The sequence below is a fragment of the Chelmon rostratus genome, chromosome 3 (genome assembly GCF_017976325.1).
Source record: "Chelmon rostratus isolate fCheRos1 chromosome 3, fCheRos1.pri, whole genome shotgun sequence".
NCBI lineage: Eukaryota > Metazoa > Chordata > Actinopteri > Chaetodontiformes > Chaetodontidae > Chelmon > Chelmon rostratus.
In genome coordinates, this window is record NC_055660.1 from 11,893,695 (window position 1) to 11,915,029 (window position 21,335).

Here is a 21,335-nt window from a genome sequence, read left to right on the forward strand (position 1 = left end):
AAGATGTTACTGTTTTGTACAAACTGCTCCACCTGCTTTCTGTTTAGTTCTATATCCTAACATGTTGGAAACATGCCCCATATCCAGATTATGTCTGGATGTCAATTTTGAAAAGTTCTTCCCTTTCGAAAATGCAGGTCGACAAACGTATCTCCAAGCATGGCCAAAAGTATGCGGACAGCCATGTTTTTCCTGGTTTCCTTTGTTCATTTGCAATGAAGGGAAAAGCAACAGTACACGGTGATGTGTGCTTGTGCCAACAGTTTGTGTTTGTCTGATCCAACATGACAGAGCCTGCTGTGCACAAAGCCTCCATAAAGAAATGCTGTTCCCAGTCTGGCCTGGAGGAACTGCAGTGGTCTGCACAGAGCACCAACCTCAACTTTGGGATGAACTGGAACACAGACTGTGAGCCAGAACTTGACCCGGCATCCGTGTTTGACCTTGCTGATGCTTTTGTGGCTGAATGGGAGCAAATCCCTGCAGCCAGGTTCTAAAATCTAGTGGATCACCATGAAACCAGAAGGCTGTTAGAGCAGCAGACTAATGCCAGTGGTTTTGAGGTGGTTTTAAGGAGTGTGATGCTTGGGTGTCCTCATACCTTTGATCATGTGGTGTGTGTTGTACTTGTCTCCACTAATAACATGCTTTGGGCTACTATAACTGACTGACTGTCTGCCTGGTTGTTTAACAATGATCAAATGGTTGGTTTTCATACTTCCTGGTTGATTTTTAAGGGTTTAAACCACAACTGGACTGTTTGTGCCAGTTTATTCTTATTATTTTTATTACTTCTGTTTTTTTCTGCTACATCTCATGTGGCCATAAGCTGGAATGAGCTAGAAACATGAAACTCAGCCCAGTAACTGGAAATGATGTGCAAGAAATCGGAGTAAACTCACTGGAGACATTGTGCGCTATCTCACAAACACACACACACAGATCAAATCTGATAGAGGGGGACAAAAGGCTGTCATAAACTGTGTGATTGGTCTCACTCCTTTAAACAGAACTCAACTAGAGTGACTTTGCGAGGCCTGAGAGCCGCTCATTGTTGCTTCTTTCTGCTAAGCACTAAAGGGCCTGAACCCTGAATCGCTGCTTGCGGCTGTATTTACGGTCAGTTTTTATGTTCCTTTTTTTGCTTTGTGGTGAAAGTCGACCCCCTCCCTGCTCTTTTTTCTCCTGAACCCGTCTTTTTTCATTATCTGAGATTTTTTTTTTTTTTTTTTAGATCTATGATTTTAAATGCATTTCACACCTCATGGATTTTCCATTTGTTTGGTTTCTTTTTTATTTGGACCATAGAGCAAGAACTATCAGACTCAGACATGGATTAAAGACCGTTTGGAGCATGTCTGCATACAGATTTTAGAAATTTGGTGTCAGCCTTTCATTTCAGTGCAGTTTTATTCATGACACGACTTGTGACCACTGAACCTCTTTAAATAATCATTGCTTGAACCGAGCCCTTTTCATTAGATCCATTTCAATTATAAATGAATGTCATTCTCTCTGGCTTTTCTTTATTGGAGGCAGAATGAAACTGAGCGTCTGGCTGCTGCAACTGTTCACCACAACACAAGATGTGGATGACACACAGCATCTATCCCCTTGTGTTTTATAGGATGCAGAGATTGTACATGTCATTTGGTTTATGAAGCCAAACTGGACAGGCAGACCTCCACATGGCTGTAGTCTCTCATATATACTACGACTCAGCAGTGTCTCCAGTGATTTCCAAAGTAGTTCAAGCAGACAGACTGTTTTTCCAGATATATTGTTTATATGTTTTGCTGTTTGTTTGATTTGATTTCAGCTTTGTTTGTCTCCACATTGGCAACATAAATGGGATATCTGAAACAAGAGAACTGAGATGAAGAATGTGTCCAGTATCAGTGAATATTCTTTCTAATGTATATGTATTTCCTTTGCCTCTTAGCTGCATGGGTTTGAAAGTGAATTCAAGGGTTATTTGATGGAGCTGAGGTTTTTATTTTGAATGCAAATGAAATCTTAATGGCAGAGTTTCTCCTGCATGACTTGAATGGTTGCACTTTAAGTTAGCGTTAAATGTTTTTATCAAGCTCTTATCACCCTCTTTTATTTTTGTTTTGTGTCTAACAGCAATACTGAAACCACTTAATGTAATGTTATTGATGCGAACGACTCGGCAGATTGTGTAAGAGAAATGATGAACAAGAGTCAAGACAATTTTTATTTCGCCCAAAAGCAGCACCAGCTGATTTCACTAATTAGGCAAAAGAAATCAATGAAATGTGGCTTTTGGTGTGACTGAATCGGCCTTGGACAGGCTATTTTTAAGAAGCACAGCTGTAAATACAATTACTGTCGGCTGAGTTCCATTTAGCTGCTTTGATTTCAGGGTCGTGGTATTGTGGATGCTGGCTCGCTGTCACTGCTTACTGGGACACCTGTCTGCTGTGAAAAAGCTCCATTGTCCAGCAAGACAAACCTTGACAGGATCTCTGGCTGATGATCTGTCACATACTCATCTGGCAGAGATTTAATTGTAATTCAGCTGTTTCTGCATTTCTGTTTGTTGCATCTATTATAGCCAAATGAATGAATGTACACTGGATACATATTTTTTAGGAATAAAAGGGGGGTGAAACAGAATTCTGGGGATTTTATCATTAGTGGCTGTAATCTTATTGGTATCCCTGTTTGGAAAATCCTAATTTACCATCTTTGAAGTCACAGTGTTACTGTTTAACTAATTCTGGAGCCTTGACATTAAAGATGTGTTGCTCTCATTACGGGACTCACTGCACAGAGATGGCAACCGAGATAAGCTGATAAAAGTGTTGGTTTTGTGGATGTGATGCCTCAGTAAGCACGTCAAATTTGATTAATCTATAGAGGAGAATCAAATGTTTTTGGAGTTCTGATAATCCTGTCAGCTACACTATGATCAAATATGACATCAGGCTCAACATTTTCAAACCGAACATCTTGGAGGGTCTGGTTGCAGCTGCAGCTGAATGTTATTGAAGTGACTTCTTGCAACCCAGAATCCTTCAGTTCTGTCTGTGGCCCTGAACCTGCATTGCTGTGGACTTTTTCGTCTTTGTCTGCTTAGTGTTTAGGGGACAGGGTGGACGGGCGTGGCTCTGTCCGACTTCATTTGCAGGATCAGTTTTGTGCCACTGCAGCACGTAGGAGGAGGAGGTGGAGGAAGGGGGTGGGAGATGCAGGGAAGGATGAGGGGGAAATACAGATAGAGGTCTGAAGTTTCAGGTCTGACCGATATAAAAGCTGTTATTGGCCTTTTCATGAAAAGCCAGTCAAGATATAATTTAGGCTACTGCATCGCCTGCATCAAAGAGCAGCATTTTACAGTTTCACTGGAGGTTTTAAAGGTCTCAACATGTCTCACATTTTGCAGGTTTTCTATCGTAAAGAGAGACAGTTAGGGAAACGGGATGGAATTCAAAAACTGACAATCATCAAAATTAAAGATCCTCAATATTGGCAGAAAATACTGCTCTGAGCAGCCTCTCAGCAGTATTGGCTTTTAAACACCCAAACTGATGCATCACAGGCTGGGGACAGCAGAAAAAGAAGGAGGGGTGCTTTCCAACTCAGCTCATTGGCTAATGTAACAGGAGGGGGGGGGTGTACAGGGGGAACATCCCTCCTGGGTGCAATATATCAAACCTGCTGAGTCACTTTGCTGCATTGGAGCAGCGGCCACAGCCAATCAGCATCATCCATTGAGGTCAAAGACAGACAATAACTGATTCTGCTGCAGGATGTTGTTGATTAGATTGTAGGTACATTTTCCTGCTGCGGATCCATCTGATCTTTGGTTATCAGTATGCGTTCTTAAAGACTCTGAGGTCAGTTTTGTGTTTTCACTCTTTCTGCTATGAGCCCGTATGATCTCTGATTGCTGCTTAGAGGACATTTGTATTGTTTTCAGCTCTGTTTTGCTGTATTTTGTAATGGAAAGACGTGTAGATAAAGTGTTTTGGGAAAGAATATGACATATTAATTGTAAAGTAGAAAGCAACTAAGTGATGGTATTTTGCATCAAAATAAACAGAAATATAAAGCTCCACAACACACAGCATTTCAGAGTCTCCAGTCTTCATGTCATTTTAAGAATAAGTCAGGTGATATTTTTCTGCCTGTCAACAAATCACATGAAAACCAACAATGAACGGATCCTACAAAAAAGGATTGTCTGTGTAGTCAACAGTAGTGGAAAGTAACTAAGTATATTTAGTCTAGGACTGTACTTAAGTACAGTTTTGTATTTGTACTTGAGCATTTTCATTTTTTCACTACTTTATATACTTTATGTACTTCTACTTTGCTAAATTTTCTGAGGGAAATATTCTGTTTTTACTTTGACCTGCCGATTTACTGCATGATGAATAATTTTACTTTCGACACTTCAAGTTTATTTTCTGATAACACATCTATACTTTTACTTCAGTAGGATCTTAAAAGCAGGATCTTTATTTGTAATAGAGTATTTTTACACAGTGGCATTACTACTTTTATGATCCCCTTGAGATATGTCATAAGACGCATACAAATACTCAGAATTTTATTACATAAAATTACATTTATTTCCTCAGACATCCAAGTGCAGTTACATTAAGTAAAACCAATTTTGTGTGAAAAACTAAAGGATCTAAGTACTTCTTCTGCCAGTTAGCCAAAGCCTGAAATAATGTACTCCTCTCTGCCTCAGAGCTCCATTGTTGTTCAAAAACACATCAGTGAGCCACAACCCTCTGCCTGGCAACATGTTCCTTCATTATGAACTCAGACTGTAGTTTATCCGACATTCTAACGCCATCCTGCTTCCCCAGATAGAGCACCAAATGTGGATTCATCCACCACTGAAAATAGCCCCCAACAAATACACTATTTCCTCCAGTCTGCTAAAAACCACCATGCCCAGCTATTTTACGAAATGACGGAGCCTATTTAAAAGGTAAAAGGAGATCTATGAGGGACATTTTTAAAAGATTTATATCTTCAGTGGGAGCCTACTGGTCAGTGGCTGACAACCACACAGTGAGTAGGAAATCATAAAGTATTGAGAGATGGACTAAAACAAGCTCACCAAAATTATAACAACAAAAGGACCATCTAAATCCAAACCATCTTGTTTTTTGAGAGGTTTTACTGACTATTACCTTTATACTGTACATATTTTAGAACGCAGGAAGAGCTTTGGAGAGAGAGAAAAAAACAGGCAGAAAGCAAAGATTTAGTTCCTGTGGTTCATAGTTTATTTCAATAGGAACACACATACTGCTGTGTGCCAGTACAAACACCATATAATGGGCGTGCGGTTCTGTGGCTAACAAGTGCCAGGCTCTGAGGTCTGATCAGAGTGGCTCATTACAACAATCGCCTTTACAGAGGCTTTCTGTAACAGAATAAGGGCACTGCAGGGTGGACAGAACATAAGAGACAGAGAAGAGAGGTGATTTTGTTCAGTGATGGCACAACATCGCTTTGTGGACTTCAACTAGCAGTATGATCTTCTACGTAGCTGCACAGGTCGGACAAGGCAAAAACTACGTCAGGCGCATGCATTACACCTTAAAGAGCAAACCTGGTGACATGACAGACAATAACCATTCTCATAATAACCTTCTTTAGGCTTGAACATAAATGTCCTGATGAGTTGACTGTGCCTTTTTGTTGCACCATATACAGTGATACAGATTACAATATCAATTAATTATTGTAATGCTGAATAAAGATTCAGTGCTTATGCAGGAACTAGCAAGACCTCTATGAGTGAGTACGTCTATTTACATTAACAGCATTTTGTTCGATACTATGGATACATCACATCTGATCCTTTCAAGTGTTAGAAATGATTGAGGAACCACTGATTTAATTTAAAATCTTACAGGAAAAAAAAATTCAAGTGGACTTTTGTGACCAGAAATGATTTGAACAACACAAAAACAGGCAATGTGCACATGAAGGTATAACGGACATTTTAACTTCAACGCTTTGGGATGTGAAGCTCTGCTGACAGTGAGACCTGGCTATGTGCGTTCAAGTGTCTTCCTTAAATCATTGCACCTCGCAAAGGTTTATACAGTACCTCCACGTGAGAACAGAAAATCATACACCCTACCATTGGTTCAACTGCAAAATCCCTGCTGCAGTTTAACCAATCAGAGGTTAGGAGAAGCAGGGGAGGGGTACAAGGGCACACACGACGATACTTCCTGTGGCGTGCGCGAGACAGGAAGTGGGCGGACAGAAGCAACCTCTACTGGACCATGGTGACGGCGTCATGGATGGACTGAGCGACATAGTCGATGTTCTTGGTGGTCAGACCGCACATGTTGATGCGACCGCTGGCCATCAGGTACACGTGCTTCTCTTTGATCATGTACTCCACCTGTTTGGCTGTAAGACACATCACAACACAGGGACAGTCACACAGAGTAGAAGAAGAACTGACGCTTCATGCATTTTCATACGTCTTTTTTGACAAAACCGTCCATACTCAAGAGTCTCTTACTAGCTTTTTCTGGAATTTCAATTACATCTAAAAGAGAAAAACTCCAGTCCCTGATAAAGACCATGAGATAAGACAGAACTTGTCCAGCTTTGCAGTTTTAGTTACGGATGAAAGCTCTGGAAAAAGCTAAAAATGAACCTTGACTTGGAATTGTTTTGTCAAACTATAATCTGCAAGATCAAGAATAAACTAAATATACTAAAGTTCAACAGTGTACTCAGTAAGTTAAATACTGAGATCATAAAAGAGGGTAACATCAATAAATCAGAAAGTCAGAAAGGGCAAGAAACATGAGGAGTCAGCAGTCAGACCATCGTAAATGTCAACACAATGTCAAAAAAAAACAAAACAAAAGTTAGATAAACTTACTTTGAGAAGCTAAAATTGGGTCTTTGAAAAAAACAAACAAACCCAAATTGAAATAAACCAAAGTCATCCTTTAAAAGGTCCAGAGTCATGGTTTTCAAGATAGTTAAGCAGACCTTCCGTCAGGATAGCACTTGATAATTCTTAATATAGATATATTAATATTCTGCATGAAGCCAGCAGACATCTAGCAATATGTCTGTACATCTGGTGGCAACACCTCCCCTTGCCAGATGATTGCTGATACAAATTGAGAGTTGTGTCTTAATTCACTAAACAACACACAACTGTGCGTGTGTGTGTGTGTGTGTGTGTGTGTGTGTGTGTGTGTTTTCCACTTACGATTCAGGCCGGTGAAACTGAACATGCCGATTTGCTGGGTGATGTGGTCCCAGGTCCCCGGGGTTCCCAGACCCTGCAGCTTGGTCTTCAGCTGATCCCTCATCAACAAGACACGGTCTGCCATGGTCTTCACATTAGCCTTCCTACAGAGAGGGGAGGAGCGGGGGAGAAATGAGTGAGACGAGCGAGAAAAGAAAAGGACACCAGTCAGGAAACAACCGAAACAATGAGTGTCTGAAATGAACTAATTACACACACAGCCCTGAAAACCTGCCAAGTTAATATTTAGTATAAAGCATTTAAGATGCATACAAATAACATTTAAATATCAACGTGAAGGGTAGCTATCAGTTCTCAGGTATACTTAAATCATCAGCTGGAGGTGCAGAGGTGAGTCAGCTGATGCTAACTGCTTAATGCCAGAGTGTCGACTCGTGGACTGTAGGAGCATACCATTCAGCGAAGAGCTCGGGGCTGTTGAGGGTCTTGCTGACAATGCGTGCTCCCTGAGACGGCGGGTTGGACCAAGTCGTCCGGACAATCTTCTCCATCTGGGACAGGATGCGGGTCAGGTTCTCGTTGTCCTGGGCAACCACGGTCAGGTTGCCAACTCTCTCATCTGATAACATCAGCAAACAAAAGATACGCTATAAATGAGAATTGGTCGGGTTTCCATGAAAAATATTCATACTCTGTGGACGTGTGGGGGTTAAACTTATTGTTGGCATCTATATGTCCTTGGGGCCATGTTATGCACTAAACAACCCAATGTGTGTCCACATCACGTGTACTCACTGTACAGGCCGAAGTTTTTGGAGAAGGACTGAGCCACAAATAGCTCAAAGCCCTCTGAGACAAAGAAGCGGATGGCCCAGGCATCTTTATCCAGACTGCCAGAGGCGAAACCCTGGTAAGCCGAGTCAAAGAACACAAACAACTTCCTCCTCTAGAGAAGAAAGAAAAAAGACAAAAAATATAAAGCAAGAACAATAAAAGTTGAGACAATACTCTTAGCATGCAGTCTGATTTAAAGACACGTATCACCTTTGGGCAAAAATTACTGAAAGCATGTAATAAAAATGTAACTATCCCATGAATCAGATGTGAAAATAGTCACATCAGGATGTTTATGATCCGAAAAACTACAACGCCGGCTTACCTTCATGACCTCTGCGATCTTCTTCCACTCCTCCTGGGTCGGGTCGGTGCCGGTGGGGTTGTGTGCGCAGGCGTGAAGGACAAAGATGGAGTGTTCTGGAGCTTTCTGTTGAGAAAGGTAGAAAAACACAAACAATATTGGCTAGTTATTTATTATTTAGTTAGTTATTTATTCATTACCTTTCTAGCACACAGCTTAGCAGCATTAACCAAACATAGACTAACCAGTAGTTTCAGATGCAATGTCATTTGCAACAATTACTATTCCAGGTGTATTATTAAATTATCAACACCGAAATTATAAGGTCATAAAATTCTACTCACAACACAGTGTTTACTGTATGTAGATGTTTAAAGTTGTTTATCAGTAACATGTGACAAACATCACAGATGTCTGCATCATTGTAATGTGAGAGGCAAAGTCACATGACCAAGTGAGACCACATTAGTCTCGTCACGCAGTCAACTGCCTTAGGAGTCTGTTACATCCACGGTTAACCCTTTTCTTCCTGGATAAAGCCCACATACAGCCAAAAAGCTTAATTCTCATCAGCTACTGTTTTTATTTTACTTAATAGTCACTTTTTCCCCTCCATTCAGCCTTGTAAGCACCCAGAAATTCCACATTATATTCCTACCATTCTAGTTTTATTTCACTTATCACTGTCGTCCCCTCTCACCTCCAGGTCATCCAGGAGCCCAGTGAGGTCCAGACCCCTTTTAGCAGCATCCCAGTAGTGGTAGGGCCGGATGTCTTTAAAACCAGCATCAGCAAACACGCTATTGTGGTTCTCTGGGAGGAAGAAGAACATACAGCAGATGCTCTGATCTCAACTGTGAATCTGACTGTGGCACTTACTACTCCCATCCAGTTCATCGCAAAAACAGCATCAAGAACGACAAACTTCTCAAATGTTCAGAGAAGCGTTAGGGAATCTAGATCACTGTTTCCAGAGTGGTACTCAGTTCCTTGCTCGGCTGTCTACTCACCCCAGGTGGGCGCTGAGACGTAGACAGGCGTCGCCGTGTTGTTGACGCCGTTGTACCAACGCCGCAGGAACTCTGCCCCGATCCTCAATGCACCTGTTCCACCCAGAGCCTGGACCCCTCCCACCTGAAAGAGAAAAGATCCAGGATGGAACAAAACATAAGCATTAAACATAAATAATACGTAGACAAATTTGCAAATCAGGAGGTAAAACTTTTAATTTTAACTTGTTAATAAGATTGCAACTAACATTGATTTTTATCTGATATTTGATTGACAACATCATTAACTCTTCTTGAATCTGTAAGTAATATTTAACACTCCTTATCAGGCATTAATCATTTAGTGAGGTAACTGGATATCAGTACCTTACGCAGGATATTATTAAGCATAGTAAGAATAACATTAGCAGCACTGATGGGTATTAATACTGCGTATAAACAGCTAAAACAGAAGCTAACAACCTGTATTTTAAATGAAAACTTTAGGGAAATACACTTGTTTGTCTTTTTAGAAAGCATCAGATTAAAAGATCGTATATTGATTTCATCTTTGTGCTAAGCTTGGTTAAACACCAGAGTGTGCCACACTGTTCTGTGCTGAGCAAACAGAAACAAAACTGATCCTGATCTTCTCATCTGACTCTGGCTAAGAAGGTAAACAAGCATATTTCCCCAAATGCTGGAGTGTTTCTTTAAAATGTATTTTTTAAATGTCACTGCTGTAAGTTAGGGCCTACATACACATGTTCACAGCCTCATGGCAACAGTTTCATCTGAATAAAATGCTGGCCAGGTTGTGTGTAAGCGCTTAATGTGTGTGTCTCACCCTGTTCTCCTGGATGGCGGTGCTGTCGTCTCCCAGGGCGACCTTGGAGGAGGCGGAGCGGAACTCGGGCAGACCGAGGATGGGCAGGTACTCGTGGTTCAGGCTGTCGTCCTCCACGATCAGCCGCTCCACCTTCTTCACCACCGGCAGCACCCAGGGCTGGCAGTCATCAGTACGGTAAGCTGGAGAGACACAAAGCAGTGACAGCACTTTATCAACAAGCCATGAAGCCTTCTAGTTCCAGCCTTGAGACGGGTGACAGGGATGCAGAAAGTCACAGCTGGAGTTCAAACTGGATCAAACATACTGTACAAAAACAGCTTTTGTGCAACAGTTTGTTTGTGAAACTGCTTGAGAATAGACTTGCGAGAAATGCATAATCATGTTTTGGATGACTGGAAACACTTTGAGTGGAAGATTTCGCTCTATAATTTTGCGGTGCACAACAGGCATCTATTCGTGCCAAATTGTCACAGAAAAGCTAGAATTATAGAAAAAAATCTTCCACTCATAGTGTTTCTAGTTACCCAAAACATGATTATGCATTTCGGGTCAGTATTCAAGTATTTGCATCAGAAATGTTTATTGTTTTAAAAAAAAAAACAATGTCTCAGCATAAAACCCACATGTTTACATTGGCAAAAACAATACGGAATCATATATGTGTATTTTTTTGGCTGGAGCCATAGATACATAATAAAAGTTCTTCATTATCTCTATTAGTAAGAAAAATACAATCCTTTCAAAGTATGCAGACTATACAATAATGACAGCTAGACTCTGAAATTATAAAGGGAAGAGAGACAGCGGGACGTAGAGTGAGTGAGGGGAGTGTGTGAGAGAGAAAAACAGTACTATTAATTTCATGTAATAACAGACAGTCTATGAAGGTCACATTTAAGAGCCAGACTAAACTGTGTGTGTGTGTGTGTGTGTGTGTGTGTGTGTGTGTGTGTGGTGTTGCACATATTTGACTCCTTAAGAACTCGCGCTCCCTCATACTGTATGGGGCGCCTGGACAGAGCTGTATCAAATATCAGGCCTTCACCACAGCTGTAGACAGTCACTATGGATCAAAAGGCAGTCACGCTTAAAAAGTTCAAACAAACATGTTGCTGGTTTTGGATCTGTGGATCACCTGAAAGGAGATTTGGTGGCCGTCAAAATACTTTGGTGTGCTGCCAAAATGATTAGAATGGAGGAAACGGCAATTACAATGTAAGACCTCTAACAGAGTTCAGGGCAGAAACTGCACCACGGCTCTCGGCAGTGAGTGTGACGTGATCGGGTGGCAAAAAGGACTTCTGAAGGCTAACTTACATAGTGTAAGAAACAGCACTAACGTCTACAGAATACTGTTTATTGATCAATTTGTTCATTTTCAGTTCCGCATACAGCATATCTGAATCAATGAGTATGTATTATCACTCAAGTCAACAGTCAACAGAAGACATGAAGCCATGGCTGCTGGCTATATCACACTGGTGAGGCTTTCAGGGTTTTTTTGGCTCCATTATTGATTTATTCCAGGCCAAACTGGTTTGGTGCACACTAATATGTTTGAGCAACAAGGTGCTAATGTGCAGCCTCGGTCCAAGTCCAATGTTGCATCATAGGATATGGTGATTAGATTAGATTAGATGAGACTTTATTGATCTCACAATGGAGAAATTCTCTTACAGAAGCTCTTCAGAACACTGTTTGACAGTTTTTGACTGACTGATACGAGACTGCATATCTCCCAGTTTTGTGGTTACTGTAATGTTGAGAAAGTTACACAGTTCTCTGTAGTAACTCATGTGTCAGAGATTAATGAAATCAATAACAAGGGACTCTTTCCATTGGGTCGCTTTTGTTTCATTGACATCATGAGAATGATGACATTAAATATTCAACTACAAAATGTCAAGGATGACATATTAAATTCAAAGACTTATTCTAATTGTGGTCCTTGGTGGTAAAGAGAGCAAAGATGTAGTGGAGTCCCAGGGTGTAGGTAGCATCATACTACTAACTAACATACTGCCAGCACTAATTAGGTAAACTGTCATCAACACATCAGCAAAGGAGACAGCATCTGCAATACTAAAAAGAGATTGTTTATCAGGTAACCTACAAAGGCATTCATCTGAGATGGCATGGTGCCAGTCAGCTGAAACACAATGCAACAAGTGCACAGTGATCCTGCAGCTCCAAAACTGGCAGAACGAGCAACATTAGAATTTAAAATTACCAGAACTTTAAGTAAAGAAGTTATCAAACAGCTAAGCCCCAATCTGTATGGTCCTGCAAGTGCACGAGCTGTTACATAATACCATCTACAAAAACTTATTATGTAGAGAATGACGCATTCAATGAGACACGGTTTCTTGGGTAAATGGTGAAAGAAAAATCACATGCCTGCTTTCCGTAAAGTGTAATCTCTTCCAGTAACACAGATGCAGGAGCAGTAGCATTTACATGGAGCTGACAGGCGTAAGTAAGCTAGCTGTCAGCATGCAGGGAAGCTACTATGTACTCCAGTACGTTAGCTTTCCTGTTAGCTAGTAGCGAAGGTCAAATGAAAAAGCTGCTAATGTTTGATAGCATAATGACACTAGCACCGCGCCACGGCGGCACTCAAAGCTAGACAGCTAAATGAGGCTAGCAAACACAGCCCGTGGCAGCAGCGTTTGGTGGGCTGTCTTTGCTGCCGGCAAGCTAACTTAGCTTTGGCTTTAGCATTAGCAGGCAGCAAACATCTCTTACCTCCAACTCCCAGATTAACCTTCTGCGGGTGACTGTCCTCTCTGAAATCAGCAGTCAGTTTGAAGACGGCTACCGGAGGGGCCTGGGGGACATCGCTGAATATGGACATGGCTCAGGTCAAGGCAGATGATCCCGGTGCAGGAGGAGGAAACGGGGAGAGGGTACTTCCAGCGACGGGCAGAGAGAGACGGGCCGGGTTCACCTTCACTCTGCTGGTTTAGGACAGACAGAAATAGGTGTCCATCCGGCAGCCAATAGGAAGGCGCGTGACCTTGACGTAGCCCTGAAATAGCCAGTGAGAGCACACTTTTTATTTTCAGATTAGATCAGATACTTTGAATTCATTAACATTTTTACATGAATTATAGTTACTAATAACTGAACTAAAACTGGAGAACAATGAACAATATAGTGATCATAAAATAACAGAGGATGAAATAAATTGAAAAAAATACAATAAATAATTAAAAGATGCAAATGATGTAGCCTGTCTGATCTCAACAAACAGTGTGTGCGGCTCTAACAGCAAAATTAATACCACATTGTGAAAATAATCCAAGAAAAGATAAAAGTCCTGTTGTCAAAACCTTATTCAAATACAAGTATACACGTATTATCAGCTAAATTTACTTAAAGTATCAAAACTAAAAGTACTCATAGTGCAGTAAGATGGTCCCTGCCAGTGTTTTACAGCGTATGCAGTGTATGTTGTATTTAATTCCTGTTCATGTATAAGATGAGCTAATTTTAACTACTTTATATACTGATGGGTAGTTTAATCTATAGCTTGAATTGTATAAGCAGGTGACAAAAATGGGTGCATATAATAAGCAACAAAGAACAACAACAACAACAATATGTCCATTTACAAGTCAAACTGCCCGCATTTACCAAAAAATCACTCAATATTGTACTCTATTTTGATAATAATGATATTGGATTCCATACATATCTACAAGATTCATGGTAGTATATTGTTGCATATTTTGTTGAAAACATGTTTACAAAGACAGTTTCCACGCAGGAAAACAACTATGATATATATATATATATATATATATATATATAAAAACACATGTTCCTAAAAATGTATGCTTATATGTATAAACATGGGTGATAAGCAGTGAGTGGCTCAGATAAGGTGATTGTGCTATCAAAACCGCCAGAGTGGGATATATATGAATATCTGACAGCAAGCAGAACCTGTGATCTGCCACAAGAGGTCAGTGTGACCAAGCAGAGGAGCAGATGACTGTGCAGTGTCAGTGTAACTAACCTGAACATGCTTTATCAGCATGACTTTCAGAAAGCCAGATTACACCCACCAGTTGAAACTTGCTTTTGATTTTTATTTTTTTTTCTGTCTATTTTAGTTTATTTTTATTTTATGGAGTTTTATTCTTCCTAAGTCTGTGTTTTAGTCTATTCATGTTGGTTGTCATATCTTTTGCTGAGCACTTTGTGACGTTCTGCTCTTGTAAGGTGCTACTGTATATAAATAAAGTCAGTTACTGACTTATCTCCTTACTACAGTGTCTGATGACCATATCAAAACAAATCTCTATATGACATATATTATTACTTCACTTTTAATTTGATAGGATGAGTACTCCCTTCTACACCTAAAAATGATTATGCACAATCTTTACTTTGTCTGTCTCAACACCAGTGGAGGAGAAAACTATGCAAATTCTTTACTTACAGTAAGTGATCATTGTATCATTGTACTATATATATCATTTCATTTATGCAGCATTGTAATGCTGAAGATGGTTGAGGGGGAGCTAATTTTTACAACTTGATATACTGTTGGGTGGTGAAATCTATAAAAGTTAATCATATTTCGTAAACTTGTCAAATATTTTAAATGAAAAAATCTTAATCTGCAACTTGACTGCAGCTGTCAAATTAAATGTGGTGGAGCATGATAGTATGTATACGGAAGTAAAAGTAGAAATTAGCATAAAATGAAAATGCTAAGTACTTGAATGGTACTATCACTGTTTGTTAATACATATCATAAATGACACTGCATAAACATGGATCGCTGCACACACACACACACACACACACAAGCAGCTGTGTATGGACTCAGTAGGTGGTTTATGCTTCTCCTCCATCTTTCTTATACTTTGTACAAACATCCAGGTGTGTTTGTCTGTTCTCTCTCTCTCTCTCTCTCTCTCTCTCTCTCTCTCTCTCTCTCTCTCTCTCCTGTGTTTCATCTGAAGTGTTTGATGAATAGCCTCAGCTTCACTTCTGTATAGCCTCCACTTCCAGCCCTCCTGTACCAAAGTAGCATGTTTTTGTGTTAGTGAAGTGTGACTCTCTCTCTCTCTCTCTCTGTCTCTCTCTCACACACACACACACACACACACACACCGTGAAAACTTTAACCCAAACTCTATTACATACACACATATTATATCCCAAATGAGGAAGACTACGTTCACCTCATCTTTGTCCACCAGGACGCAACACACACACACACACACACACACACACACACACACACACAGTACTTCAAACTTCACACAGTTCTCCTCTCTCACTCTGTCATTGCCAGAGATGATGAGGCCTCCACTCTTTCCTTTTTCCTTTCCCTCTCCAGAAACACTCTGGTGAACCGTCAACAGTGTTGAATTTCAAAGGGGCGAGGGGCTAATGCTCCTGGATGAAGCTGATTGAGTCAATTTGTCGACATGATGGACGTTTTGTGGCCTCGGCTCCTGCTCTCCTGCTAACTGCAGGCTACGTGGCCGACAGAGGCTTTTCAGGTATTTTGCGTGAAAAAAAAGAGAGAGAGAGAAAGATGTTTTACCGCTCTGTGACTGGCAGGGAGGAACGAAACCGCTGGACCAAACCTAAACCTCACAATAATGTGAATTTGAATCTGAATGAGGTTTGGAATTGCAAAGTGCATTTACATTTACATTTCACCTACAGAGAGAGTTTATGGTGTTGACATGAATCCAGATCCATCATTAGCTGTTTCAGAATAACAGAGGGCATAAAATTTAAAGTCAGAAATACATATTTTCTCTCTTACCCCTGATGGTAACCAGCCGTTTGGTTTGGTTTTATCGCTTTAGATCTTAAATGGTCATCATGAATTAACCCACCTCTCTGCTCCAAACAGCAGCGGCAGCTAGACTACATTTTGTACTATGCTCTTTACAGTGGTCTATATTCAGCTGAAAATGAGGAAAGTTGGTTATCGCCACTCAGTCAGTCCAGACACCAAACCCAAAAACTTTTAAACTTAAAACCAACAGTGGAAGAAGTATTACTAAAAGTAGTTTGACCAGTGTTGAAATACTGCATTATAATTTATTGCAAAAGAAAAAGTAGTTACAGCTTTCAAATAAATATATTGGAGTTAAAAGTACACTGTTTCTGAAATATAAAACAACAAGTTTGTATAAATAATTGCAGTTACTTTCCACTTGTGCTCAAAACCTTTACAGTGCATATGACTGCTAATAACTGAAGTTCCTTGCATGTTAAACTGTGAAAATTAGAAGCAGCTGCAAAAGTGAGTAGAGCAGAAAATTCTACTAACCTCATGAGCTACTGTGTCGTCCAATATCAACCCTCAGTACGAGCCCCACAGAGTAAAGTCCACTCAGCCAAAACACAAACACCTGCTTCCTCCCACCATCTGTAAACTCCTACACAGCGAGTGAACCCCTCATTAAAGCAGCCATCCTAATTATAATCTGTATGTGGACACAGCAAGTTAAAGCAGGTGGAGTTGAACATTTTAACACGTGTGTGATGTACTATGTGTATACAGACTGAGTGATCAATTTTAGAATGTCCCACTGTACCTGAATGCCCAACTGTGTGCAGGAGTAGCCCAGATGATAATAATAATTACTGAAAAGTAATAGTCAGATAATCTGATTTCCCCCAGCTAGAAAAACAAAAGTTGCTGCAGCTGCTTGTTCTCAGTCAACACCCGTTATCCTGCACCAAGGCCCTCTGAACAGCAGCAGATGGTGTGTGTGTGTGTGTGTGTGTGTGTCACAAGAGCATATAGGGGGCAAAGCACCTGCATAGTGACTGTCATACTGTTCCCACCACTCCAACACAAGCAGCATCTCCCTCCAAAACTTTCTTTCAAGCTCCAGATGTTTTCATTCCTCTCCATGTTTCATGTGTGAAACATCTGAGGAATGGGGAGAAAACTGTGTGTGTGTGTGTGTGTGTGTGTGTGTGTGTGTGTGTGTGTGTGTGTGTGTGTGTGTGTGTGTGTGTGTGTGTGATGTACGCAAAAGTAAAGGAGGGATCCAGTGTGTCCTTTCATGTGTGTCAGCCACTGTACGTCTGTATTAAGCTATGAGCCTCTGGACACCATTCAGCGCCTATAGGGGAGGTCTGGGCATGAGGGGGGGGCGGGTCAGGGGGATTCATTGTCAGGTCAGTAATTATCAGATTTGCCGAGGCCCCAGCAGGAGCAAGACGCGCACACACACACATACATGCACACACACCTTAACAAGCCGCGGGCCAGCAGAGGCGAGGCTGAGAGAGAGGAGCCGTCAGTGGGACGAGTTGACAGGCTGACCCCCAGAGGGAGACGATAGCCAGCGCTGCTCTGACAGCTGCTTAGTGGGAGATTCTGCCTGCTCAAGCTCAAAAAACACACATACAAACACACACTCTAACAAGCTCCGACACACACATGAAGACACACACACACACACACACACACACACACACACACACACACACACACAGGAATGCATCTACACATCTGGATATAAACAGTACAGCAAATGCACCCATAAAAAGCGCACTTACACACTCATCAGATGTAGATGTATGTGCACGTTCATGCAAAGACAGATGCAGAAACAGGCTGTTTATTCATCCGCAGTTTCATTATTTCCTCGTAGTCTACGTGAGGAGAGGAGAGAGGAGACAGATCAGCACGGAGTGGAGGTGAATCAGTGCTACTTCACTGCTAATTCTATTACCACAAGAAACTGGATATGTGGACCAAGATGGCACCGCATTTGCTCCCAGTGCTGGAAAAATTCTTCAGGTGTGACTGAGCTCGCCAACTTCCTTTTGTATATTAATTCCACAAAACATATTTCCCCTTTGAGACTTTTGAATATTGCATGTTGTAGCAACCAAAAACGTAATAATGGCCAATAATGTAATAACTACCAATAACGTAATAATTTTGGCCATTTTAAATGTAATAAAACCAATAATGTAATAACTTGCCAATAATGTAATAAATCCTTTGAGCCAATAACGTAATAACTTTTTGCCAATAATGTAATACGTTATTACATTATTGGCTGGTTATTACGTTATTGGCCTAGTATTTAAAAACCCTTTGAAAATGTAATAACTGGTGCTGATAATGTAATAATATTATATATGACTGTTATTTTTTTTATTGTCGCTGTCAAATATGTCTAGTTTATGCTCAGGTTGATGCCACTGAATGACCACACAGTGACTTCAACACAATTGTGAAACATTTTAAGTTCTGCACTGCGTGCCTGTTTCTAATCTACATTGAGATGCAAACTTCTACCATGCTAATTATATGTTTGCAAATGGATGATGCTTAGTGTTATCTCCAGAACACTCATAGTCACTGAAGTTGCTAATTAAGTGGCAGCACAATTTTACCCATTCAAAATTCCAAATGTATTGAGTTTGCTCTAATCAAGATATGTCCATGCTTGGGACATTCAGTCAAGTTCCAGGCACTGTCGGCAGCATTTTATCCCAACCTCTATTTAAGAGAAACACTTGAGGAGAGCCTAGAGCTGGACAAAGAAAATGACTTCACCATCAGTATTATGAAGCTATACAAGGCTGCTGGACGCAGCAGTGGTCTCAGTGCACGGATAAGGGAGTTGTTTGGCAAACATAGCCAATGGATGAAAGCCTGGCTAATTCTAAGTTATCTGACTTTTGGGCAGTACAAAGTTAAGGATATCTACTGGAAAAAGTAATGCCAGTCTTATTAGTGGCACAAGGCAACGCAAGAGCCACTCGCCTTTATAGCTCAAAGATTGTTATCCCGCACGTTTTTTCTTCCCATTTTTCATCTTCCACCAGAATTTCGGCGCGTAACTAGTCCCGCAGCTTTGAGAAAACCCTTGCAAACTATATATCAAAACGTGTGGCTCAATCGGGAATGGTGTGCTACGACTTTTATAGCTCTTTTGTCAATAATTCGCAAAGTTATACGCAAAAAACTGCGAAGAATTTACCATAAGAAATGAATGGGAAATGTCCTCAAATTTCAGCCTTTTTCAATTGTCCGCTGCTTCGCCATACTTTCTCCTAGAGACTTCATTCAAACTTTAAAACGTAGATAATTTTGTCGGGTCGAAATGAACCTGAGCACATTTTTTGATATCTCTTACGGTTTTCGACCTATGACCATCTCAAGACCATAAAGTTTCTCAAAAAAATGCTCAGAATTTCTTCCCCTAGAGTGGATGACATCATCACTTAGAGTGAAATCGCCTGAATTTTTTTTCTAAAATTGCCGTAAAATCCAAACGTGAATAGGAGACACATAATTTTTGGATCTTTTTGGAGACAAACCTTTCTTCTCTCGTCAAAGTTCAATTTTAAAGGGTTAGCCCCCACCAAATTTAAATAAAGAGGGATCTTGCACCAGCTGCCCTGCTCTGCTGCTCCATTTAAACCCATACAATCTCCTGTTTTCTGAGTCGCATCAGCTTCGTTGATCTGTTAGTGCCATTAGCATTAGCGCCGTTAGCTCTGTTAGTAAAAACTTTGGATGATAATAGAGATGGTTCATTTCCATTAAATTCATTCATGTTTATTGATTCAGTTAACAAGACCAGCAGCCCCCTCGTGCCACTGTCAAAATTTCGGCGGTGCCGTAATTGTCTATTTTCATTTTTGTTGTTCATGTTTTTATACATATTTTATACATATATATATATATATATATATACAGTTCATCTTTTTGGAATGCACATACTGTGAAGCCATTTTTCAGTTTTAATTTTATTTTTGTTGTTCACACAGTATGCTGTATATTGTATTTTACAGTTGAGAAGTTTTGATTGGAAATATAAATAATAGTCCAAGAAAAAATATTGTTAATTCATTTGACACCTCAACATTGAGAGAGAGAGAGAGTGAGAGAGAGAGAGAGAGAGAGAGAGAGAGAGAGAGAGAGAGAGAGAGAGCTAATGAAGAGGTTTGCAGTGGAAGTGAAAATCCTTCATCACCTTACATTAGATGGATATTAATTGATGACATATATATCAACAATATAAACATATATTTTATAAAACAGCTCCAGTTCCTCACAGAGTCCAGATGTGATCTATAGGCTGTTATATCATAGAGTTGTGCTAAACCCTCTGTTAAACACCTGGATGACATCACAGGATCTTACAGGATCAAATATCATTTTTATCTGATCAATATTAATAATGAGAGAGATCAGGCAAGAGAGAGAGAGATAGAGAGAGAATCTAAATCTTAAATTTGTCCACTGTACTTATTTTAATTCAGTGAACTGCACAAAAAAGTGTATTATTCCCAAGAACTGCAGTCATATATAATATTATTACATTATCAGCACCAGTTATTACATTTTCAAAGGGTTTTTAAATACTAGGCCAATAACGTAATAACCAATAACGTAATAAGCAAAAAGTTATTACGTTATTGGCTCAAAGGTTTTATTACATTATTGGCAAGTTATTACATTATTGGTTTTATTACATTTAAAATGGCCAAAATTATTACGTTATTGGTAGTTATTACATTATTGGCCGTTATTATGTTTTTGGTTGCTACACATGTGATAATACAGAGAGTCGGTTCTGAATGGGGGCGACTTTCAGTACATTTCCCTTGTTGTAATACACCCATTTCCTGTGTCATGATTGTTTTGAGAAAAAGTCCTTAAATCAAAGCCGTTCTGATCATGGCCACCGTAGCGAGGCAAATTTCCTGGGTGTTAAGCTACAGTTTATCACATTTATTTGTCAGGAATCATGTACAAGAAACATTCATGTCATGCAAATGGAAGATATGTATTATACAAGATTAGCTGCTAGCCAGACAGCAAAAACGAAATCTAAGTAAGATAAAATATCTTGAATCAAGCCCAGAATATGCCTGTTTTTTATGAGAGGATATGTCTTCTTATCAGGCAGCTTTTAGCATTTCATTTGTTTCAAGCTTCAATGATCTTTATTAGATATTTTAACTTCTTTTCATAACACTTCAAACTGGAAAATGGTTAAGCTGTTTAATCACTGCACCACTTTTGAGATAACTGTGGCTTCTTTGAGACAAGATATTTTTACTTCGTAAGTTTTTCTGTTCTGTTGACAGATAATTTTG

General features: G+C 40.1%; 1 protein-coding gene across 1 annotated transcript; it reads right to left on the bottom strand.

Annotated features, from left to right (window-relative positions):
- Positions 1–4,676: 4,676 nt before the first annotated feature.
- LOC121603801 (aspartate aminotransferase, cytoplasmic-like) lies at positions 4,677–13,189 on the bottom strand. Its single transcript, XM_041933029.1, has 9 exons — positions 12,963–13,189; positions 10,215–10,396; positions 9,389–9,512; positions 9,079–9,191; positions 8,400–8,504; positions 8,036–8,186; positions 7,694–7,859; positions 7,241–7,383; positions 4,677–6,417 (listed from the first exon to the last, which is right to left on the bottom strand). The coding sequence occupies exons 1-9, from the start codon at positions 13,069–13,071 to the stop codon at positions 6,278–6,280; spliced, it is 1,233 nt and encodes a 410-aa protein (XP_041788963.1). The 5' UTR covers positions 13,072–13,189; the 3' UTR covers positions 4,677–6,277.
- Positions 13,190–21,335: the final 8,146 nt, after the last annotated feature.

Excerpts from the sequence above, each read along its gene's own strand:
- LOC121603801 (XM_041933029.1), bottom strand. The coding sequence starts at position 13,071 with ATGTCCATATTCAGCGATGTCCCCCAGGCCCCTCCGGTAGCCGTCTTC. Across the intron at positions 9,513-10,214 it reads CCGCCATCCAGGAGAACAGG|GTGGGAGGGGTCCAGGCTCT; the intron begins GTGAGACACACA and ends TTTCTCTTTCAG. Across the intron at positions 7,384-7,693 it reads CCCGAGCTCTTCGCTGAATG|GAAGGCTAATGTGAAGACCA; the intron begins GTATGCTCCTAC and ends CCCTCTCTGTAG.